The following is a 25,472-nucleotide window of genomic DNA, read 5'->3' on the forward strand; positions in this document are numbered from 1 at the left end:
AAGCAAGGGACGTAGCAGCGCAGGTGTGAGTGTGGGCAGCTTGGATGAACTTAGAGTCTGCTCAAGCCTTTGCTCAAGGGTCTCCTTTTCAGGGAGGTCTGCCCAGACCTTGTGCCATTTAAAACTGCAGCGTACCAACGACATCAAGAAAGGGGATGTCACGGGCTTTTCAAAATCACCCCTGAGTCCCCGCTGCCAGGCACAAGCCCCTCCTTCTGGCCCAGTGAATCGCTAACCTAACCAGGGATTTGTTTTTGAACTTTGTAGAAATGGAATCACAGAGTGAACAAAAAGATCATCTCCTGAGGGCAGGGATTTAAACGTTCTACTTCTGCTGAAGTCCTTTCTCTTTTACTAGTATTGCATTTGTGAAGTTCATTCTCATTGGTACATTTTTTGGATGTTTTTATTTATTTTTTATGTTAATTGAGGAATAATTGACAAATGTAATTGTGTAATGTGATGCTTTGATCTTAGGCGTATCTCACTTTATTGCGATTCGCTTTATTGCACTTTGCAGATATCGCATTTTTTACAAATTGAAGGTCTGTGGCAACCATGCTTCGAGCAAGTCTTTTGGTGCCGTTTTTCCAACAGCATTGCTCACTCCATGTCTCTGTCACATTTTGGTAATGCAGACTTTTTCCTTAATATAATATTTGTCATGGTGATCTGTTGTCGGTGACCTCTGATGTCATACTGTTACGAAAAGATGATGGCTCCTGAAGTCTCAGATGATTGTGGGCATTTTTTAGCAATAAAGTATTTTTTAATTAGGGCACATATGTTTTTTAGATATCATGCTATTACACATTTAATAGACTAGAATGTAGGGTAAACGTAACTTTTATATGCACTGGGGAGCCAAAAAATTAACGTGACTTGATTTATTGTGGTACTCGCTGTTTTTGTGGTGGCCTAGAACTAAACCTGTGGTATCTCCAGGTCTGCCTCTACATATACGTTGTAGAATGATTACCAAGGTCAACATGACTTAACACATCTACCCGCTTCATAGTTAACAGAGTTAACAGCAGCCTTTCTTGAAGACTAGCCTTTCCCTGTGATGCCACCTTTGGGATAAGTTAGACATGGGTCTGTTTCTGGGCTCTTCTCTTTCACTGATCTTTTTGTCTCTTCTTGGGCCGCAGTCTTAATTACTATAGGTTTATCTTCAGTCTTAATACCTGGCAGTTTAAGTCCTCTAGCGTTGTTTCTTCTTTAAACTTGACATTGCTGTCCTGCTTGATCCTTTTATATCTGTATGTTTTAAAATCACCCTGTCCATTCCACACACATCCCTCCTCCAGTCTGCTGGAATTTCGGGTGGGATGGCCTTGACCGTGGACCGACTGGGGAGCATTGGCATCTTTGTACTATCAGTGCTTTATATCCTCCTTTCATTAGGTCTCAGTTTCTCTCACTTGCGTTTTATAGTTTAATCTTGCCCGTCTCTCGTTATTATTTGTCACCAGGTATTTGATGTTTTTGGTGCTATTGTTAGTGATATATTTTATTAAAATTTATTTTTCCAATTGCTTGTTACTAGTACACAGGAGTAGATTTTAAAATATTTATCTTACGTCCTGTGACCTTATTAAATTTACATGCTGGTTCCAGAAATTTTTTGTGAATTCCTGAGGATGTTTTATGGACACTGTCATGTTAGTGCATAAACTGTCTCACGGCTTCCCTTCCACTCTCGATGCTGCTGTTTCTTTCCTGCCTCACTGTACTGGCTATAAGCATCTGGGACATTCGTGTGGAACAGAAGTGGTGCAAGTGGACTTCCTTGCCATTTTCTTCTCTCAGAAGGAAAGTTTTCAGTACTTTATGAGACTTGGTGATGTTTACTTTAGGTTTCCTGTAGATCCTCTTCATCAGATTAAGAAAACTGAAGGGAGGGATTCTTATTTCTTTTTCTCATGTACCCAAGTATTTAGAATCCTGGCTGGCATGTGCCTAATGAATTTCTGAATGGATGAATGCAGGTATATATGAAGCATTGGGAAGACCTCTTGACTTACTGGATGTGGGGCATCGGAAGAGGACTCTTGGCTTGAGGAAATAGAAGGATGGACGTTTTAGTAACCAAGAGAGGGAAACCCGCAAGGGGAATAGGTTTAGGGCTTGGTCAAGAATTTGCAGTTGTTGGGATTTGAGATGTCAGTCATGGAGCCAGCATATGAGCCCGTGGAAATCAGTGGATATAAAAGTCTAGAGGTCAGTATGGGGCGTTCCTGTTGTGGCTCAGTGGTTAATGAATCCTACTAGGAACCATGAGGTTGCGGGTTCGATCCCTGGCCTCGCTCAGTGGGTTAAGGATCCAGCATTGTCGTGAACTGTGGTGTAGGTCGCAGACGTGGCTTGGATCCCGTGTTGCTGTGGCTCTGGCGTCGGCCAGCATCTACAGCTCTGATTAGAGCCCTAGCCTGGGAAGCTCCATATGCTGTGGCTGGGGCCCTAAAAAGACAAAAAGACAAAAAAAAAAAAGTCTGGAGGTCAGTAGAATGGCCAGGCCAGGGGTAAGGTCTGAGTCATTAGCCTAAAGGTGAATTTTTAGGTGGATGTTGAAGTGTTGATCTTGACCAGTAAGGTTTCTTTTTATGGGTTTGGTTCTACCTCAGTGTGCAGGAAACCTTTTATCATTTAGAAGTCGGTTTTTCTCTTTCATGGGAAAACCAAACCTTACCTCTTTTTCTTTTTTTCAAATGGTTTTTCATGTTTTCTTTCTCGTTTGCACAAAGAATACACCTACTTCTTTAGAAAGAACTAATGGCTTCTGTGGCAGAAAAATGCTGGCTGTGCTATTTATTGTACTGAAGCACATTTTACTTCATAATCTTCATTCTAGGCCTTTTTTTAAAAAAGAGCTTTAAAACTATAGCAACTATTTTTGTATCTATTTAAATTTTAAGCACGTCTTCTATCTTACTGTCTCTCACAATTAAAAAAATGCTTTTTAATCTTATCTCAAAATAGTTTTTAATTTGACTTATCTGACAATTCCTAAATTCAAAAGCATACTTTCCATTGGAAAAAATGATTGAAAAAAAGGTATTTAACAAGATACACAGGAGTTAGTTCCCTGTGTAGCATGTTAAGGATCAGGCATTGCCGCAGCTGTGGCATAGATCTAGTGGTGGCTGGGATTCGGTTCCTGGCCTGGGAACTTCCATATGCCGCAAGTGCAGCCAGAAGGAAACAAATAAGATGTACATTTCATTCTAATTTTATAATAACCATGTGTCATTTTCTTAGAAGAAATAGGTATGTTGTGTTTATGATAAATTATAAGGTAATTGTGTTATACTTTTAGATGAAATTGCTAAGTACATGGAAACAGTGAAATTACTGGATTATGCTGAGAAACCTCTTTATCAAAAGTTACGAGAGATTCTTTTGCAAGGACTGAAAGCCATAGGAAGTAAGGATGATGGCAAGCTGGACCTGGGCGCTGTGGAGAATGGAGATGTGAAAGGAAAAACAGTAGCAAAGGTGAGTTTTGTTTATTGAATTTTCCTTTGGGCTTCCTTGGATGATAACTGCAACAAATGCTAATTTCAGGCCAGTAAACCAGTGTTGCGATAAAGAAAAGAATAACAGATTGCTTTGCAATTAAATATTTATCATCATTGTGTAAAGGCAAACTCTTTATGATACAGAAACATATGTAGAGGGCTGTAGAAAAATGATTATTTGTATATTTCTTATGTCCGGTAGCAAGTTAGGAAATTCCTAAAAAGATTCTAACTTGGAATGCTAGTGTGCGGCAGAGGGATTTGAATGGGGCACTGATTTATAGCCTGTGTGTTCTTTCCTCCCAAGTCAGCTCTCAGGGTCTGATCTTGTCTTTCACTCTTGCCTCATTCGTTGGTGTCCTCCGAGTATTTACCATGTGAAAACTGGTATTTGCAAAATTACCATTTGAAAATTACATTTGCAAGTTTCCTTGTTTGTTGATGTGGTATGTTTTCCTTCTGAACACGGTTTTGCTCTTTACGCAGATGTCCTTATGTAAAGCTCTGTATCTGCGTATAAGGGAATTAATTTTTTGGAAAGAAATGTTACTACATTTTAGGGTAGAAGTATTGTGCACACATGCAAATAATTCCTGATATCATTTGGAAATTTAGATTTTACAGGTATACATTAACTTACTGGTTATTTTTGATAACTGTTGATCAACTTACTGATTACCTTTATCATCTGAAAGTATTTAGTAAAATGTGTTAGCTGCTTTTAGATGGAAAAGGAAAGCTACTGGTAGAAGAAATTTTTTTTTGTATTATTGACTGTCATAATTGTTATTAACTCTGTAAATTCTGGTAGATTCCTTTGGAAATCTCATATTCCAAACTATGAGAAAAAAGTGTTAAAAGCAAATTTTCTCTTTTTAAAATAAGCAGCATATTAAAAGATTTTCTTTTTTCTTTCTTTCTTTTTTTTTTTTTTGGAAGTTCCCAGGCTAGGGCTCAAATCAGAGCTATCAGAGGTACAGCTGCCAGCCTACGCCACAGCCACACCAGTGCGGGATCCGAGCTGCATCTGTAGCCTACACCACAGCTCATGGCAATGCCGGATCCTTAAGCCACTGAGCGAGACCAGGGATCGAACCCATGTCCTCATGGATACTATAGTTGGGTTTGTTAACTACTGAGCCATGACGGGAACTCCAAAAGATTTTCTTAATTATTTTTAACTTATAAAGGAGATAGGAATTTTGAAATTGGATCATGAATTTGACTCTTTTGGCTAATAGTAGGTCTTTTGGTGATTTCATCACAGAACCTGAAATTATACATACGCATCTGCATATACATCTTTTTGCTTTCTTAAGTTTTGTCTTTATTGTATCTGTTCCATCTTTGTGGTCAACAGCTAGGCCCAAGGCCACATCCGGTTTTAAGTGGAGAGGATACATGGAAGGCTGAGTGCAGTTTTTCAGTAAGGTGGTAAACTTAGAGTTTGCATACGTGTATAAACATACAGCTTGCATCTTCTCGCTCAGGACAGATTTCTGTACATTAATATTTATAGCTGGCTTCTGTAGTGTTTTTCTCTACAGTTTTGTTGATTGAAAAGTAGAGATCCCTGTTGCAGGAAGAGCTTGTCCTGTGCCATTCCCCTTTCCTTTGCAAATCACTGTTGTTTGGATGTACAAGCTAGAGAAAATTTGGTTTCTGCAGGTTGGCTGACTTTACAGCTGAATAGGTCAATCTGCTGCAGAGCTAACATCTGTGACCTTATAATTCTCTTGTGTCCTTGGGTAGCTCAGAAAGCTGGAAATTTCTTGTTGGATCATCCCCTACATGTATAAAGCTTCATTGGGGGTTGGGGGTGGATAAAAAGTTAAACTATTAGATTTCCTTCATTCCTTTACTGCTTTATTTCCCCTCAGAGCTGACACAGGACTGTTTTTATATTAAAAAGAAATTAATAAAGGTTACAATTAGATGAGATGAAGTGGCTTGCTAGCCATATAACTGTAGGTGACGTGTTAATCTCATTGGCCTTTGTCTTCTTGTTTGTAAAGTGAAAGAGAGTTGGCCCAGAGCAGGTTTTGCTTTTTGGGTGTTTCTTTCTTTTTTTTTTTTTTTTTTTTTTAAGCCTCAGAACATTTTCTTCAAATTAATTGTAAATACCCCATGTCTGAAACAGATAAAAGTAGAACTGCACTGACTGAAAAGCTCCCAACAGGGAAAAGCTTTTGTCTTTGGAAAATTAGTGTTCTATCTCTTTTTTAGGAAGGGGTGTACGATCAAGATGTCTTTTTTTGCTCTGGTTACATGGAAGTTCAGAGCTGAATAAAATGCTTCATTGTAGAAAAACTGTATTCATCCTTAAAATTGCATATTTGCTCCTCCTTTGCCATAATTTTTTAAAACTTTTAATTTTTTTTTTTTTTTTTTTGGCTTTTTAGGGCTACACCGGCAGCATATGGAGGTTCCCAGGCTAGGGGTCTAATTGGAGCTACAGCTGCCAGCCTATACCACAGCTCACGGTAATGCTGGATCCTTAACCCACTGAGCGGGGCCAGAGATGGAACCCACAGCCTCCTGACGCCTAGTCAGATTCGTTTCTGCTGTGCCACAACAGGAACTCCAATTTTTTTTAAACTTTAAAAAACAAGTGTATGTTCTTTGTATTTGGGAGACTCAAATCTCTGAAGGGGTAAGTTTAATCAGTTCAGTATATATTCTCCTTTAATTCCTGAGCGATACCCATTATGGTAAAAAAAAACAAACCTGTGAGAATTGATCAACAGTGGAACAAAGCAAGGTTTCTATCCTCTTTTTTTTTTTTTTTTTTTTTTTTAATAGCTGTGCTTGACTATGGTACAGTAAATTTGGAAACAACAGTGAAATATAAATTTATTCACTTGGAAATGTTTTTAGTCTCAGTAACCTAAGAGCATTATTGAAAGCATAGAATTTGGGGATGACACAATGCTGAAGTAGAAAGATACTCAATATCAATCTTAAAAAGCATGGCAGCCAAAGATTTTCATTGCTGATTAGAACTAGACACTTAGAGTCTGGTGGTATAGTTCCGACAGTTATTGGACCCAGTGTGTACCCTTAAATCAACACTTGACAATTACGTATAAAGTCGTAATTTATGAACCTGGTCTGGGCGAGGTCCCTCGGGTGGCTACAGAGATCAATAATGTGTAGTTCCATCCTTAAAGAATTTCTCCCTATCCCATCTGGGTTAAGAACAGCTTAATTTACTAGAAAGAACTGAGCAAGTTGAAAGGACATTAGTACCTCCATTAGCTATTTCCTTATAAGGTTTTGATTAAGCCGCTTACCCAAGCCAACAGAAGGGCTGTTGGTTAGACTCTCTTGGGCCTCACCCCTGGAGGCTCACTGAGTAAGTCTAGAGCATGGCCCTGCCATTTGCACTTTATTTTTCTATTTTCAGGCCCCCTATGAATGATGTACACGTACCCTTCTTTCCATCTTCTAGCTTTTTGTTTTATTAAGTTGCATTATGCTAGTTGGCCTGTCCAGAGTTTCTCTGAAAAAAATCCTTAACCACTGTTAAATAAATAATAAATAAATCCTGCTGGCCTTCAGCCTAGAACGTGGTACAAAGTGTTGAGCCTGAGCAAAGAAAGCCCTTCCGGCGCAAATCAGTGGCCTGCATCTGCTCTGCTGAACAGCTTCTGTCTCTTTGAGGTGATCACTCCTCATGCAGTATTAAATTTACATTAAAGTTTCGTAACGTTTAAGTCAGATCGCCCCAAATGTACCATCTAAATTTGGGGAAGATCTGTCTGACGCTTTTTGTGTAATAGAATAATCGAGAGAAACTTTTAATTGTGCAAATTTAGGTTGTTGCAACTGATACATTTCTTTGTGTTTTCTAGTGATGGTTTAGCCATAGTTCTGTGTTTAAGTGAATTCAGTGTTTACTAACCGTTCCTTTTCCTAGGTACCCCATTATTGAGTTCTTTATTTGGAGTCTTGTCTTAATTGGTTGGACTTTGTCAGGTATCTTTTTAAAGTGAGATAATAACGTGTACAGAAAAGTGCACAAGTGTGGGATTTGAACTTTACAAAGTGAACATACGCGTTTAAACATCACTCAAATCAAGATATGGATCACTGCAAGAACCCCAGAAGCCTCTCTCATGCCCCCCTCATTAAGAATGACTAATGAGGAGTACCCGTCGTGGTGCAGTGGTTAACGAATCCGACTAGGAACCATGAGGTTGCGGGTTCGTTCCCTGCCCTTGCTCAGTGGGTTAAGGATCCGGCGTTGCCGTGAGCTGTGGTGTAGGTTGCAGACGCAGCTTGGATCCCGAGTTGCTGTGGCTCTGGGGTAGGCTGGTGGCTATAGCTCCAATTAGAGCCCTAGCCTGGGAACCTCCATATGCCGTGGGAGCGGCTCAAGAAATAGCAAAAAAAGACAGGAAAAAAAAAAAAAAAAAAGAACGACTAATGAGGGGGGCATGAGACTTCTTTTTTTGGTCTTTTTAGGGCCACACCCACGGCATACGGAAGTTGCCAGGCTAGGGGTTAAAGCAGAGCTGCAGCTGCCGGCCTACACCAGTCACGGCAACACTGGATCCTTAACCTACTGAGCGAGGCCAGGGATCAAACCCACTTCCTCATAATACTAGTCGGGTTCATTACTACTGAGCCACAGTAGGAACTCCAATACTTTGACTTCTAATACCATAAATTAGTTTTGCTGTTTAAAAAATGCGTAATAGCGCCATACGTTTTGTACACATTTGGGTCTTCCATTCGTTTGTGTATTTGAATTTCCATTCTGCTGCGTGTAACAGAAGTTTTTTGTTTTTTGTCTTTGTTGCTGTATGGTACTCCATTATATGACTGTGTCATAATTCATTGATCCCTTCTGCTTTTGATGGATGTTTACCTTGTTTCCAGTTTTTGGTGATTGCAATAATGCTGTTAAGAGCACTCTTACCATTTCTTTTGGGGAAGGCATATAATTATTTCAAGTTGAGTATATATGTGGAGAATGACTGGTGTGTAAGGTTTACATATGCTTAGCTTTATTAAATACTGCCACTTGCATTTCCCATTCTGCTCTCCCACCAGCAGCCTTCTAGGAGAGTTCCAGTTGCTCACTGGCACTCGCTGTTGCATTCTGTTTAATTTTATCTGTTTTGGTAATGTTTGCTAGTATTTCTTTGTAGTTTAAATGGAATCTCCTTGGGAATGTTGGTTTTGAATACCTTTTCATGCGACCATCAGACTTGACTGTCCTCTTTTGGTAAGGTGTATTTCAAGTCGTGTCCATTAAAAACTTGAGGTCTCTGCTTTCCTTTGATTTGCAGAGTTAAGTACTTTGTATTTATGCAGTGTATGTATTACACAGTTTTTACAGTCTGCAGTTTATCTTTTCCTTTATCATCTTCACAATGAAGCCTAAGTTATCAGTTTTTTTGCTTATGGCTAGTGCTTTGTGTGTGCTCTTTCAGGGGAATTTCGTCTCCCTCAAGATCCTGAAGACAATCTTCTGTCAAGAAGTTTTGTCTTTTTCATTTGGGTCTATGACTTAACAGAATTTAATTGCATGCATGGTGTGAGTCAGTGTTTACTCACCCCCAGTGGCTGTCTCATTGATCTGAACCATTTGTTGAAAAGACTTTAATATCCCCAGAGCATATAGCTGGTTTTCAGGTAGCCGTATGCGTTTGGGTCTGTTTCTGGATGCTGTGTTCTGTGCCAGTAGCCTGCACATCTATATTTGTGGCAGGGCCACACTGTTTGAATAGCTAGCTTCATAATGGTATTTGCTGGTATAACTCCTCCAATTTTGTTCTCCAGTTGAGATTGTCTTTGCTATTTTGGGCCCTTTGACTTTACATGTAAATTTTAGAATCAGCTTACTCATTTCCACAAGAATACTTCTGGGATTTTGATTGAGATTGCGTCGGTCATCATTTTGGGAAAAACTGCATCTTCACAATATTCTTTGCTGTTTTATGAGTATGGTATACCCGTGTATTTATTTGGATGTTCTTTCATTTATATCAGTGATGTTTGTAGTTGTCTCTATGTAGAGATTAGACACGTCTTCCATGTCTAAGTGTTTGATTCCTAGTTTATTTCTTCTCTATCCTCTGTGAGTATCCCACACCTTTCCTTCATGTCATTTAGTTGTCAGCTCTCTCTGCTGTTTTTTGATGTTTCTTGTATATGTATACGTTCTATAATGATTATCGTTCTGTTAGCTATGAAGTTTCCTTATTATCTCTTGTTTTTTAAACAATTGCCATTTCTCCTTTCCTCAGTTTTTAAATCATTTTTTAAGCCTCCCATGCTTTTTACACGGTTTTCTTTTTTAGAGGAGGACTATGTTTTCTTCCGGAATAGAGTCTCCAGCTATTTTTGCCTGCAGTGATTATTTCATTTTCTTTTTTTGCCCCTGAGTGTTCTTTCTTGGCATGCTTTTTCTCTTGATCTTATTAATATCGAATGGGGATGGCTTTATCTGGACTTACCAGGTTATTGTATTTGTGAATCCTTGGCTTTCCTATCTTATGGTATGATTTTCCACATAGTTTGGGTTTGAGGGTGTGGTATTGCTGATTTATTTTCTTTGCTCTACAGGTGCACACTGGAGGAGCTGGAGAGCCACAGCTCAGCTGGTCCTATAGGCCAGATTATCTGTCTTTCCCCGGTAGTTGACTCCCTTCTCTTCCTAGCCAGAAAAGATAAAAATTTGGTGAAATGCATTGATCTGTTAATGCATTTTTAGTTAATCCACAGTGAAAGAGAGACTTCATTGGGGATCTCTTCTCTCTGGCTTTACTCTGTATTTTACTTCTTTTTTGTTGTCATCTATTTTGGTAAATCCTTGTTTAGTGTTGAAGATAATTCGTCCTGAATAATTTTGATGACTTTGCCCTCTTTCTTCAGGCTTCTTGCTAGCCAGCCAGGGAAGAAACAGAAGGGCAGGTCCTGCTTTTGATGGATTACTGTGGAGCAGGGAAGGGCTCCTCTTTTCAAGGGGCTTTTGGTTCTTCTCTTCCGATTTTCCTACTTATAATTTAGAAATTGGAAGTTACTGGTGAAAATTTCAGGTTGAGGTTCACTCGCAGTCTTTTCCCAGTGCAGTTCCGGGGTGCCCAGACCACGTGCTGCCCCTGCAAGCATCTGACTCCCTGCAAAAGTTAGGCTGTGATGCTCTGCCACTGTGTGCTGCTGAAATCTTCTCAATTGTTATTTGGGTTCATTTCTTCAGATTTTGGGTGGAGGGAAGTTGCAAAATATTACCCCTCAAATGTCCCACCCTTATTTTTTATTTAAACACATTTTAACTTGTTTGTGTGTGTGAACATTTAGGGTTGACTCGAGTTTACATCCTTCCCTCCAAGAATAAACCAAGTGTGCCTTACTTTTATCCTCTCAGCTCCTCACGAACCATCTCTCCTGTTACAGTCACCTGGGAGTTTAGTTCCCTTTGTGTTTTGTGTTTTGTAGACTGTGTATCATTAGTTCTTTAGAGTTAAAATGAGTCTGATTTTGTTGTTGTTGTTGTTACCACTTTTGTCTTGTGTCCGTATCTTCTTCTGAGGTTCACTTTTCAAAGTATGCCCAAGTCATTGTCTTACGAGAGGGTTATGAATGGTAAACTTTTTGAATCCTGGGAAGCCCAAAGCTTCTGTGTTTTGCTCTAGTTAAAGAGTAATTTAGCCATCTGGAGAGTTTTTCATTTGAAGACATGGCTCTGTTGCTTTCTAGCATCCAGTTTTGTTGGTTTTTATTTCTTGTCAGGTTTACATATTTTTCACTCCTGAAACTTCCTGCTTTTTTCTTTATGCTTGGAATTCTGTACTTTCCCCACAATAAGAATAGATGCGTATGGAGGTTTTGTTTTTTGTTTGGCAAACCTCATTCACCCTTCTCAGTAGTTGGTGGGCCCTTTTTGCCATAAGATTTAATGCCCATCTTTTAAGTCTTGAAAAATTTATCCTTTATGTCTTTCATTTCCGTCTGTCACTGTTCTTTCTCTTGGGAACTCCTACTCTGCGAATCTGGGAATATAACAATCTAGTATCTCTTAGCTCTTCTACCAGATTTTCTTTCTCTGTCCTTGACTCCGTTCTGGGCAGATTTGTGGGCTGTTTTCTAGCTCACTAGTTTCATCTATTCTATTTTTCAGTCACATTTTAAAGGAGATGTTATTTTATTTCTATATCAGCTTATTTGATTGATGTGATAGCCTCTTAAATTTTTTAGGGGATGGTAATTATAATATTTTTCCCTGTTAACTGCTTTGGGAAAGAGATTACTTCTTCTGTTTGAGTTTAGAACCTTTCTTTTTTGGTTCTTTGATTTTGCTTACATTTTGGCAATCTTTGCTATACATTTTTTTTTTCCTTCCTTTTTCAGCTGTGTCCACAGCATATGGAAGTTCCTGGGCCAGAGATCGAATCTAAGCAGCAGCTGGGATTTACACCACAGCTACGGCAATGCCAGATCCTTAACCTGCTACACCACAGCAGGAAATCCAATCTATCCATATTTTTTGTTGATTGATGAATTTTAATAGTACATTTCCTCCACCGAAGTTGGAATGCCTATTAATGTGCTAGTTTAATATAGTTTTCATTACAGATGTTTGCTTTCTGTAATTTCAGAGGATGGGCCAGATGGCTTGGGCCAGACAGCTTGCTTTTTGGGTGTCAGGAATCTGTGCTTCCCCACTGTGGTCTGGGAGGGAGGGTACTGTACCCATAGCGCCTCAAGTGCTTCTAATGCAGGTGAAAGGTAGGGTGGGGAGCATCCCTGGCTACATTCTAAAATCACCTGGGAGCTTTTAAAAGCCCACTGTTTGGGTTGCAACCTAGGCCAATTAAATCGAAAACTATAGGAGTGGGCCTGGGCCTCAGGATTTTTAAAGGGCTTCCTGGGTGATTGTGTTGTGCAGACATAGTTGAGACGCATGGCAAACCAAAATTTGTGTATCGTGGAATTCTGGCTTCTGTGTGAGAAACAGCCCTTTTGCAAATAGACAAAGCAGGTCTTGGGCATTTAAGTCTAAAAGACTTTCGGTAATAGCACTTATCAGCCACATGACCAGTTCGTATATGTAGGCAATTATTTGCACGTACCATGTTCTGATCTTTATTAAGGGAATTTGGCATCATATAAATGTCTTGAATGGTACCCAGGGGAATTTACTTTTTGGCATAACAAAAAGATGTGCTTATAACATGCGTTCAAAACTTAGATCTCAAAGGACACAGTATTAGTCCAAGATTCCATTTTTCTTTGATGTCATGACTAGTTTTTAGGAAATATATTAAACATTTGTATGAATTTCTTTTTAATTAGGGATGAATTTTTAAGCTGTCTTTCTGTGGAAATAATCATGTTATCTATCTAAGTCATGTCTTGTGTGGATTAAATGAGATTTATAAAGTGCTTAGAACAGTGCTAAACATGTAACAATAAATGCTAACTACAATATTATTATTAATTCACTGATTATTTAAATTTTCTCAAGTCTTTCTGGTCTCTTGATGTCAAGTAAATAACAGTGCTTTCATTTGAATCTTTTAACCCCTTTTGAACTAATCATAAACCCTTAAAAGTTCAGTTGCTGTATTGGCCGATGTGAATGAAGACCGCCTTAGATTCTCTGGATGACTCTGTGTATTTAAATAGATTATTTTGACTAGTAAATGATGGAGAATTGGTGATAGTTGATTTTGCAACAAATACAGAATGGTAATTACTTTGAAATAAAGGTTCCAAATGCAGCACCATAACTTATATTAAAAATAGATAAATCAGGAGTTCCGGTCATGGCTCAGTGGTTAACCAATCCGACTGGGAACCGTGAGGTTTCGGGTTCAATCCCTGGCCTCGCTCAGTGGGTTAAGGATCCAGCGTTGCTGTGAGCTGTGGTGTAGGTCACAGACGTGGCTTGGATCTGGCGTTGCTGTGGCTCTGGCATAGCCTGGCGGCTACAGCTCCGATTCGACCCCTAGCCTGGGAACCTCCATATGCCGCAGGTGTGGCCCTTGGAAAGACAGAAAGACCAAAAAATAAATAAATAAATAAAATGAGTTTGAAGTTAACTTTTTCCCTTGCAGCTGTTGATTGATGCTGAAGGGCCGTAGGTAGTTGACGCAGCAGAGGACTCTGAGTGCAGAATACTTTGTTCCCCGTTTTCTACTTGCATATTTAGGAATTAAGTATTTTGTGGACATAGTCTTTACCGAGGGGAGGTCAGGCATCTGCTGTTGAAAAGGAACTCTGATGTAGCCTGGTTTATTTTGTAAGGAACGTGTTCATGTGTGGCTTGAGATCATTTAATTCCCCACCAGTACATACAAAGGGTTTGGTTTTCATTGAGATATACATCTTTATAAATACTGACCTCTTTAATTTGCAGTTAACTCTTATAGCTTCAGAGTCTTATGCTTTAATTCTTAGTTTGAAAATAACCTTGGGGGTTTGATGGTGCTTGGTATTGGTAATAGGATATCAACCTTTTAAACTTGAGGTTATCATTGAACATTTATGCAGTACTCTGTGGTTTGTCAGTGCTTTCACATTATTTTATGTACACTTTATAGCACCGATACGACATACATCTGCTTACCAGTGATGAACATGGAATTTAGAAGAGGTTCGATGACCTGTCCAGGGCCATGCAACTGTTAATGGTTATTAGGCATTTATATAGCTTTTTTCCTTAGAGAAGCTCAAGGCACTTAAAAATCTAGCGAGTTTAGGTGTAAAATATTAAAGACAAAGAAAATGGAAGCATTTACCTAGCTGCCCATTTGCCTCTTCTCATAAGTTGCCCTTGAAATACCGTAACTTTGTTAAAGATTTTGTGTTAAAGATTTTGACGTCATTGGCACAGGAAGCCTCAGAGGAAGACATGAATGAAGAGGTGTCATGCTAATTCCAACGCAGAAGACGGTACACCGACATGTTAGTCTTTAGACTTTCGTTTATGGAATCTCTGAAAGTGTTTCTCAGTTGTTAAGTGACTACAAGTTTGATCAGGTTGGAGTTCCGTGGTCCTTGTGAGATTGAGATGAATGACAGGAGAGTCATGAAAGGCCGTTGTTGCCAGCCTTTTGGAAGATGGATTTATTGTTTTCAACAGAAGCGCTATTGAGAGACCTTTCCAGGCTCTCCTTGCCATGATTACACGAAAATTCAGTGAGAACAAGTTCTCAGGCGTGTAGTACTCCTGAAGACCACGTGATCACGGTTCAGCTTGTTTTGCTGCTCGGTAGCTGAGTGGCTTTTCTAGGAGGATGGGTGACGATAAGGCTCTAAAGCAGACCCCACTTCAGAAGGGGCACACGTGTGCTGCAAATAAGCCAGTAGACAAATGACCTTCTTTGTGAAAGCAGTGCTTTTGCTAAAACATGTATTACCCATGGGGCAAGCAATCAATTCTGGTTGCTACCTTGATACAGGTTTTTTCATTTACTTATTCTGACAGTCTACAAACGTACTGGTATTTTTTTGGCACATATGAGTCAGTCGTAATCCTTGGTGCACCATTTTCCAATAATTGCAGCAAATGCTTCATTTTTCATGGCATAAGAGTGGGATAGCCTGAGCTAGTGAAGGACGTAGATATTCCAGATTTTGTTAGTCATGTATTTCACCATGCTTTTTTGGCTAAACCCCCAGAGCTGTTAATAATTAACAGAATCACTTGCGTTGTATGTTCTCTTCCTACCTCCAGAATAGGTAACTAAAAGTGTGGACAGGAGAGATATCTCAATTTAAACAAAAAGCAAAATTAAGATTTAGTCATGCACTCATGCATGTGTTGTATTTACAGATGGTTTGATACTTCATAGAGTGAAATTCCATGAATGTGGGAGTACATGGGACACTTCCTCAAGAAGACTCATTTACAGAACTCTAAAATGATTTCCTATAAAGCTTACATAAATACAAACAGTGTTAGAAATTTAACTCGTGTGGGATTTTTCTTTTCTTTTTTTTTTTGGCTTTTTATGGCCGTGCCCATGGCATATGGAGGTTCCCAGGCTAGGGGTCGAATCAGAACTGTAGCCACCGACCTGCACCACAGCCACAGCAATGCCAGATCTGAGCTGCATCTGTGACCTACACCACAGCTCACGGCAATGCCAGATCCTTAACCCATTGAGTGGGGCCAGGGATCCACCTGTGTCCTCATGGATGCTAGTCAGATTCGTTTACACCGAGCCACGATGGGAATTCCAACTTGTGTGTCTTTATAAAAGCTAGAATTAGCGCTTTTGCTTTAATGATTTGTGTTGGTCTTTCACCTGAGAATGAAGCCCGTAACAGTGTCAGGCACACAGCAGGTGCTTAGAAGATACACGATGGGATTCCTACTCCTGTTTAGGTAGAATCAGGGTTACCCTGGAAGGGAATTGTAGTGTGTGTTATTTTTATCATAGCCTTTACCATGGAAACTTGTTTAAAATAATGAATCACTTTCACATGTTCTAACAGAATTTTTTTGACTATTCTTCAAATTCATCTGTCTCTTATTTAAGTCACTCATTTCCTAACCCACTTCCAATCTTTTCATCTCTTCTCTTTCCAATTATGTCTGACCTTTTCCTGCTTTTCCTCCAAACATTTCTGTAAGTCCTTAATATCCATGGAAACATTACAGTTTTTTCAGGGGCTTGAGGTGACGTTGCCGAGTTGCTAAACAGGTGCAGACCCCTGGGTGTTTACGTGTATATGAAATTCGCAGTAGCAGAGAGGACGACCCCGTCCTCGCCCTGCGTGCGTGTCCAGAGTGGGGGGGGGGGGGAATGCGGGCTTGGCCGAGGCGCGTGGCCGGACGTGTGCGCTCCTTACGAAGGATGTGGTAAAGTGAAAGACACCCGGAAACTCACGCTGGCAAGGCACGTGGGAGCAGCGTGGCCCTGTGGCCCAGGAGCTCTGAGTCCTCATCTGTGTGCCACCACCAGCTGAGAAACACCAGACAGACCCCAGCTGCCTTCTGCCCCCAGCCTCAGTTTTTTTCTGTTGAGTCAGTGAATTTGAACTAAAATCCACTGGTTTTGTAAATACTGTATTTGCTTTACCATCATAGAAGATATGTCCTGTCTTTTTAGTTAGAACTGAATAACACGTATTCTATTTTTGGTTATTATTAAGGAATGTAATAGTAATTTGTAAAGTGTATACATTTGCATGATGATTTCAAGTAGCCTTAAATAACTAAAATAAGATTAACTGCCTGTCGCAGTCTCACGTTTGTGTTTAGAGTTCTTTGTCTTTGATACACATGCAATACCATTTAAAGACCTCAGGCCGTAATTAAACATTTGTAACTTGTGGGAAGGGGGAAAACACCCAGCAACGGCCCCGAGTCCTCATCTTCTTTGCCGTCACCGTAAGTCTCATTCATTGGCTTCCCTCAGATGGACGATTTAGAGGTAATCTTTTCCCACTTGTGTCGGGATGCAAAGAACTGGTCTTTGGGTTTTGTCTCTGAAGACTTTTATTCTCTTTTCCATTAAAACAGCTTTACGTCTCTAACTGGTTTCCAATCAGGGTTTAGATTGTTAGTAAATTATTGGTCCAGATGCATCTAGCTGATCTGTATTTCTGTTCCTAAATTGGAATTGAGAGCTTCTAATTAAGTTTTAGCCTAGCATATCTGAGTGCTTCAAAAATACAAGTGTGGAAAACACACGCTAATGGCCTTTGAAATAAACCTAATTTTAAAAGATACTTTAGCCATGCTGAATTAGAAGAAAACTCTATCTTAAGTTTATGAGTTATTCTTACGTGTTGTGCAATATTTTGATTTCATTTATAAATAAAGGCACCTGCGAAACCTGGTATGGAAGGTGACAAAGTCAGAGATTGGCACATTTCGTGAAGCCGTTTTCTGTTTAAAGAGAACTAAAGTATGCAGTGTCTAAAGCCTAAGATGTTGTCAAGTGACAAAATGAAGCGTTTGGAGATTTCAGGAGAAAGATGTTGGCAGCAGATTGTTTGGAGTTTTACTTACTGCCTTACAAAATGACCAACCATCTTGGATACTCTTCACTTGGAGGTGTTGTTGCTGTTGCTGTTAATTGGTCTTAGTTTGTAGACCATTGGCCCTTTTATCCAAACAATATGCATTGTCAGAAAAGTTGGGCAAGAGATGCCCAGCTGAAGTGTGCAGTACTGAAATTCAGTGATTTATCCAATGCATCCTGCTGAAAACACAGGTGTTTCTTTTGTTGGCTGAATACTGTCTGATTTTCATTCCTATGTAATTTACCTGCACGGAGATTAAGAAAGCTCCTTTTTATTAAATAAGCTTGAAAACAAGATGAATGCACTAGGTTCTTGGGTAGAATGTATTGGCTAGCTCCCTTTATAATGAGCATTTAAAAGTCTGCCCTCCTGAAACTGGAAAATGCATTCTCTCCTGTACGGAAAGCAATATAGCACTGAGATATTCCTCCTTAATTTTGGTCCGAAGGAACAAAAGTGTCTGTGTTTATTCCTGCCTAATGCATCACAAATCTGCTGACATGCTAACCTTGGAGTCTTGGCTGGCGTTAATCAGGCCTGTGCACCGGCAGGAAGGATGTACCTAATGCACTCCATCAGTGCAGTTTGCATATGGAAGTTCTCACAGGGGAGCTGCCCTGTGCCAGCTGAGGGTTACCTGCCCACTGCAGTTATTGTATGTAATTATCGAACCAATCTGTTCAGCCCAGCAGGGTTGAGATGGTAATCACGAAGCAACCCTTTGGAAAAGAAAGATGTAAGGCACTCTCCCCTTCTCTCCTCAGTTATGTGAAGTTACAGCCACTCTTACAGCTCTTTTTGAGAAGCACGACCTCCATATACGGATCTGCTAAATGAATGCCTTTTCAAGTTTCCTAAAGCTCAGTCAAGATGTTATTTTTGTATATGTGAAGCATTTCCTTTAGGAACGTGGTGGGTATCTCTGAGTTTTCATCTTTCTGCAGCCACCTTGAGAATATTTTGCAACAGTGGGATTCACTGTCATACATAGCTCAAAACAGCTCTGACCATATTTGGAGGTTTTAAGATAATGTGGTTTGAATAGAGTTGAGCTTTCCTAGGTAGTTCTCTTTGGCACAGAACCCATGGTTGCCATTAGGAGAAAGAACGTGTGCTGTCAGCAGGTCTTGTGCTCTTTTACAGCTATACACAAAATGGCCCGAGGTGAGGAAAGTTCTTGGAGGAGGTTTAACTTAATGTTAATTGTTAGGAAAGTATAAACGAGGACATTCGGTGCATTGTGAATCTGTGAAATTCGAGCGCGTCCCATGATTTCCTAAATGCTACGAACTTATTCTAGGCACAGCTAGAGGTTCTAATGTGGATTTTAACACATTTAAATTTGAGACTACATGGGATAAAGTTATATGAAAAACACGAAGCTTTTAACTTATTACTAATGTCCTTCTTCTAGCTATACCTACATGTAGAGATGTTACGTATTTTAAAACTTCACACAGGACTGAGCTAGTTAGAAAATGTTGAGGGATGGAAAGTAATGAACAGAAATTGAGCATTTGGGAGGAGTGGATGGGGACAGAGCATAGGCATTAACCCCTAAGGAACACTCATCTAGGAGACAAGCAGAAGATCGCAGAGACCTGCGAGAGTGGTGGGTAGTCCAGCCTGACTTGAGATGTTGGAAGAGCTTGGCACTTTGGAGAGTCTTCCTTTACAGTAAGGTTTATGGCCTTCTTAACCTTTAAACTTAAAAAAAAATTATTGGAAGTTTGTCGTGATTGATTCATGAGCATAGAATTTTCCCACCAGTTTATAGGGTATAACCACTGATACATTATATAGGCCAGGCGTGCATATTTTCCTAGGTATCGAGTAGATTTTAACACCCCCCTGCCCCCCCCCCCCACACCCATAGTGTAAAATGGGGAAGTAAGTATTACTGGCCTGAGCAAGTCATGATGTCACATTTGTAGAACACTTTGCTTTCAAAGAGAGTTTCCGTATAATCAGTCCTGACGGTTAAACATGGCTTTCCATGATAAATTGCACGAAGCATAAAAAGAGGTGTGTGACACATACGCTTACTTCCAGACTAACCGTGTGGTTGAAGTTTCCCTCAGTCCCATTTTCTTTCATCCTCCCCCCCTTTCCTCAGATGACCCCCACCAGGAAGGTGTGTGTATTCTTCCAGTGTGGTTTGACACACCCACGCAGACTCATCTATATACTAGTATCTGAGAAGTTTGTATATTTAATTATTTGACCTTCATACCACATCTCTCGCTCTCTCTTTTTTAATTTTTATGTATAAGAAGAGAAAGAAAGAAATTGAGGAAAGCGCAGGATCTAGCGTTGAAGACATGGACTGCTCAGAAACCCAGGCAGAAGAGGCCCCACAAACCCGTAAGTTGAGTAGTCTTGCCTATAAGCTTTTTTCTTATATAAACACAAATTTCATTTCCTCCCACTAAGTAAGGGGTTAACTATTTGGATTATAACAGTCAGATTTTATAATTAAAACATGTAGGAGAAGATCTTATCTGTGTGCATCACAATGTCTGTCTGTGTACACTGTGATTTCCTGTGACCATGTTTACAGTAACCATGAAGCCGGGAGCAGGAGTTACTCTCATTTTGCAGGCATGGAGCCCAAGACACAGACCATTTGCGTGACAGAGCTGTTGTGAAAGGGTCAGACGTAGAGATCAGACCCCTTCCCTCCCCAGCCTCTCTCGGTCCGTCTCCCCGCACTTGGCCACAGAGCTCTGGGCCCGCGCAGGCCAGAGGTCAGGGGTTAGTGCGCAGCTTCCCGCAGCAGCCGGAGTCCACTCAGCCGAGCCTCCTGGTTGTTCCTCACGGAGCCGCCAGCTCTTCTTTTCTCTCAACAAGTTGGGATGCAAGGGATTAAAAGCCTCAAATCATCACTTTTCAAAGCTCTTGAAGCAAAAAAGCAAGGCAGAACGCTGTTTCTTCAGTGGCTCCTAGACTGGAGCTGAAGGCACTTCAGAGTGGAGTAGTTCCAGAAGTGACACGAGCAGAGACCACGTCTGCAGAGGGCGCGGCCGTGTGGACTGTGGTCTGACTAATGAAGGGCCTGTCCGCGGTGTGCGGCCGCACCTGTGGGGCACAGAAGGGAAAAGAAAGGAAAGAAAGGTGTGTTCCTGGTCTCCTGAAAGGAGGTTCGCTTGCTCAGTGAAGAGAGGTTCAGTGCTGGCTGCAGTGCCACTCCGCCCCCAGACTTCACTCCTGCCTGTCTGCCTTTTGTTGACTTACTAGTTGTTGGTCCTGATCTGATTTCTGGTAGAAAAGGCTTGTTTTTGGTAAAAATGTCCTTGCAGTGTGCGTGCTCTGTAGAACCAGGCCAGTGATGTGCCTTCCCTTTGATAGCGGCCCCTGTGCGTGTTTGTGGAAGGTAGAGACTGCCTTTCACGGGGAGTCTTCTTGGCCCTGATTTTATGAACATTTTCTCCGATGTGCCCTGTAGACGGCACATCTTTCGCTCTCTGAATTTACTCGAGAGGATACTCGAGGGCGTGTGTGACTTCACTCTGAAGCCGAAGGTGTTGGAATCCCCTCTCACTTTTCTGCTGCCGTCTTCCATCCCCTCCTGTTTTTGTCCCCCCACCCCTCCTTCCCTGTCTTGTTCATTTTGTTATTAGGAAGTGAGGAGTCCCGAGGAGCAGGACACCGAAGCAGGTCTCAGCCAGAGGCTGGCAGCAGCAGCTGACAGTGAGTGGGAGCAAAATGAAGGAGCCTTTATAAAGATAGAGTGATGCTCTTACCTAAAAAAATCCCTTGGAGTTCCCGCTGTGGCTCAGTGGGTTAAGGATCCGGCATTGCTGTGAGCTGTGGCATAGGTCGCAGACGCGGCTTGGATCTGGCGTGGCTGTGGCTGTGGTGTATGTAGGCCGGTGGCTGCACCTCGAATTTGACCCCTAACCTGGGAACTTCCATATGCCATGGGTGTGGCCCTAAAAAGCAAAAAAAAAAAAAAAAATCCCTTAAATTTGAAAACAGGCAATTGTAGTTTAGCAAAGGGCCTCCTCCATTGTTGTAGTAAGAGCGATACCGTGTAGATCAGAGTGAACGCACCTCTTGCACGGGGAAGGCTCATGCCTCTTCTCTGCCCGGAGGTCATCTGTTGCCTGAACTTTGCTTAATGAGCATCAGAGGTGTTCACTGTGATACATCAATGATTTTACATTTGATTGTAATTATGAAAAAAAATTGTATACCTCAAGTTTTAATTTAAGGTCCTATCCTGACAGTCTTTCCTGTGAGAAAATATATTTGTATTTTTGTTTTATTTATTAATGACAAAAGAAAAGAGTAGACCCCATCACTGATTTAAGGAGAACAATCCAGATTTTTTTTTAATATTAAAGAAGATAAAGAATGATCATAGTCTCTTTATTCATAAAACCACATTGTTTTAATTAAATGATTTTATTTTCCCATTTTAATTCTCCACCGGCCCAAAGTATAAGGCTAGTTAAGGTATTTTACTATCGAAGTATTCATAAATGAGAGAAGTATTACCTGGGATGATAAAATATTATTGCTTCTAGCAAAGAAAAAAAAAAGCAATCCAAGGGTTCATGAAAATGTATGTATTTGTATTCATCAATTTAAAGAACTTAAAGGAGAAGGCACATGATTATGTTTAATTTTTTTTAAGAGATATATAATACAGTTCAGTGAATTCTGTGTTTTGGAGCTTTAAGATTTTGTGTCAGAAACATGTTTCAAGAATGGTTACCTCTAACAGCTGCTTTAGAAATGTCAGTTTCTTCATTAACAATTTTATTTTCAAACACAATTTATGGTTTACAATATGGTAAGAGATTTTTCTCACTGTGTGATCTTTCAGAATGCTGTGCCTAGCAAAATGGGAGCAACTTTCCTTTAATATCTATTTAGACCATTTTAAAAACGTGTATAATTTTCTTGATACACCTAAACTCATTTGGACTAGCTGGGGGTCTATTGTGTAAGAACACATTCTGAAAGCTTTCAAAATGTGTATTGTGTGGGTTTCCTCAAAGAAAGAGAGGGGGTGACGGGCTAGTTTTCAAGAAGAACAGAGGCCTCTTAATCCTTTTATTTTTATGCAAGGCATAATTTTTACCAATTGAGAAAATTTGGTAATTTGCTGCAAGTAATTTTTTCCCCACAAAATGATAAACCTTTAAAAACCACACATATTCTGGCATTTCAAAACCATGCCCATATTTCAGAATTGTACTGAAAATTAGTTAATACAGCCGTGGTATTTATGGCCAGTTTACTTTGTCCCTACTGTTCATGCAATGGATAGCTCTCAGCGGCCTACTCTCGTTGGTGTGGTTTCGAAGTGCCTGGGCTTTTGGGACGTTCTTGAGGATTCTTTGAGGAAAACATGGTGTCCGTTGACCCCGAGCGTCTATGGTCTGGTCAAGAAAGAGATATTTTTAAGGCACCCTGCAAAGAAATTTCCCACTTTTTTTTTTTTCTTCTGCATTATAAAATCACAGACGAGTATCCCAACTATGTATGTTTTGCTTTTCAAATATTAAATCTTACACATTAGTCTTATGATTGGGCCTTTTACCAGTAGTCAAGTGTTAGGAAAACAGGTATATATTTTAAAGAGACGAGAAGATTATTTTCCGCACCAGTCAGAATCGATTATTAAGAAAAATACTGAATTGGTGCCTGCAGGAAAGTCTCTGAGTTGCATAATACTGATTATATAATAAATTCCAGGTGGTGATGGCATTTTTAGTGGCAGTGAAAAACTTTAAATCTCGATGAATGAGGATAAGTAGCAATGGTGGTTCCTCTCAGGGTAAAACATCAAATTAGAACATTAAGAAGAATAACACTACTAGAATATAGCGATAATCATTAACTTTAGTGTCCTTTGTAATGTGACCATAGATTCAAAATGTGTTGAAAGGGAGATGTAGTATAGTAGTGATTTTTCACCTTGATTTTGTGATTTCATGTTATGCCAATCTCAGAGAATCACAGCATCCTCCATTTTCTATGCAAAATTAATTTCAAAATTGTTGAAATAAAAACCTAAAAATCTATCATGAGCTGTTTTTAAAAGAAGGCTCTATCCCAAAAAATTGAAGAAAAAACCCCCAAAGTTTTAAACGACCAGTAGTATAGGCTACGCACTGTGAGCAGGAGAGAAAAAGGATATTCACTTAAGTTCGAAGTTTGCATGAGTTGAGACGTATGGCAGTTGAATGCAAACTAGGACTTAGAAAAAAAAACTAACAAACTGATCTTCCAATTAAGTAGCTAAACAACCCTATGATCAGAAAGCCTTTAGGAATTGTTTATGATTAGATGTGTGGTAGATGTTTTGTCCTAGATTCAGAGAATGTTTTGTATGTTTCAGAAAAGGAGTAGTGATGTCTCTATTGTTTAGCGATTAATGGGGGCTCCACGCTGCCCTCACCCTGGAGCCGCTGCTCTTTCTTGGCAGAGGGAGCCCGAGGCAGCAGGGGCGACACCTCATTTGCCAGCACAGGCAGCCGGATCGCGCTTAAGCTTGTCCTTCTGACTCTGCTGTGCTAGAGGAAGTGGACTGGGGGGGTAGTCGGGGACCGAGTCTCCCCAGCCGCCGGTGAAGAGGGATTGGTCTCTTCCAGCCCAGGAATAGTTGGAGAGGAGCTGTCATGAGGCACTTAGGCCAGTATCAGATGTGATACTTTTCTAGAAGGCTGCTCAATTGGGATCTATTTAATTCCTAGTGGAAAAGACTTTGCCTTTTGAAATAGCCAGTGTTCTGCCTTAAGAGTAGAGGGAACAGGCTTTAAAAAGCAACACATTCAGAAGAAAATTCCTTGCTTTTCGTAATACGCATAACCTCAGTGCTTTCCCCAAAGAGCACCTAGCTTGTTGCTCTAGTTCACATTGAGAGTTACTGTTTTAAATTGTACAATGGAAATTTAAGGAAGAAATATTTGAGTCCCAGTGTCAATGGATGCGTTTTGCCAATGGAAGCGTTCCAGTACAACTTCAAACTAGAAGGGAGGCTGTGTTAGCAAATTTCCACATACTAAAAACTGACACAATTTCCTAAGATTTTCAGGGTATTAACACTTATAACTCTGTGTATGACTTTCATCTCCACAAATCATCACAGTCAATTAGATTTTAAAATATTAATACTATATTTGGAAATACTGTTATTTCTGTTTGTTTTGCTTTTATAAATTAATGATTTAAATCTCTTTGTTTTCTCTTCAAGGTTCAAAAACCAGAAAGAGAATCCAGAAGTAAATCAAATACTGTGAACCAGTTGTTCTTTTCTTTCTTTCATTTGACTTTTTCCTCTTTTTCTGTATTAAGTGTTTTATTTTCGTGTGAGTCTTGTTGGGGGGGTAACAATGAAGTACCTATGTCTTTGAAAAACAAATTTTTTTATTAAAATAAAGACTTTATACAATTTATTAAAGCCTAATTTATAAAATTTCACCATCTTAAGTTTATACCCTTTAAGCTATCCCATGCTGTGTGTGTTTGAGGTTCTGGAGGGCATGTAAGAAAACTTACTGTGGCATATGCACCTTCCTAATCATGTATGTTTCCCAGAGTATATAAAATGTTTGACAGAATCCTTACCTTTAAGGGCCTATACAAAATAAAGGCTTCGTTGTGCTTGATACAAACACACAATTTGTTGTGGTCCCAAGATTTGGTTTGTGTTGATTTTGTTCAAGGCCGCAAGCATTTATTAAGCACCTGCTGTATGAAGCAAACAGTACAAAAAAGGAAAGGATTATGAAGGAAAAAAATGGAGTAGTAAGTATATTGTGAGAGATGAGGTATAGGTTTTTGAATGATTACGTGAGAATTTATGTAAATATGCAAGCTATGTCATAAGAAAACGAGCAGTTATCAAGTGGTGGCATGATGAAAGATTTTATATACACTGGCTTCCTTTAAGGAAATCCTGTCAAATATATATGGCTTATTGTTTATTCACAGGAGATTTATTTT

General features: G+C 39.9%; 1 protein-coding gene across 16 annotated transcripts in view; it reads left to right on the forward strand.

Moving 5' to 3' along the window:
• The window catches only part of VRK1 (VRK serine/threonine kinase 1), an 82,456-nt gene extending 57,534 nt beyond the window's left edge, over window positions 1-24,922 (forward strand). For 3 of the 16 annotated variants that reach the window (XM_084966438.1, XM_021098128.2, NM_001243688.1), the window contains 3 exon segments: window positions 3,320-3,498; window positions 19,787-19,877; window positions 24,721-24,922. In XM_084966438.1, coding sequence (XP_084822564.1) covers window positions 3,320-3,498; window positions 19,787-19,877; window positions 24,721-24,752 — 302 coding nt within the window. In that variant the 3' untranslated portion in view covers window positions 24,753-24,922. 16 annotated transcript variants of the gene reach the window in all.
• Window positions 24,923-25,472: the final 550 nt, after the last annotated feature.

The sequence above is a fragment of the Sus scrofa genome, chromosome 7 (genome assembly GCF_054392235.1).
Source record: "Sus scrofa isolate SSC_HxYL_T2T_F1_AM1 chromosome 7, Sscrofa_HxYL_maternal_Yorkshire_Landrace_v2.0, whole genome shotgun sequence".
Lineage (NCBI taxonomy): Eukaryota > Metazoa > Chordata > Mammalia > Artiodactyla > Suidae > Sus > Sus scrofa.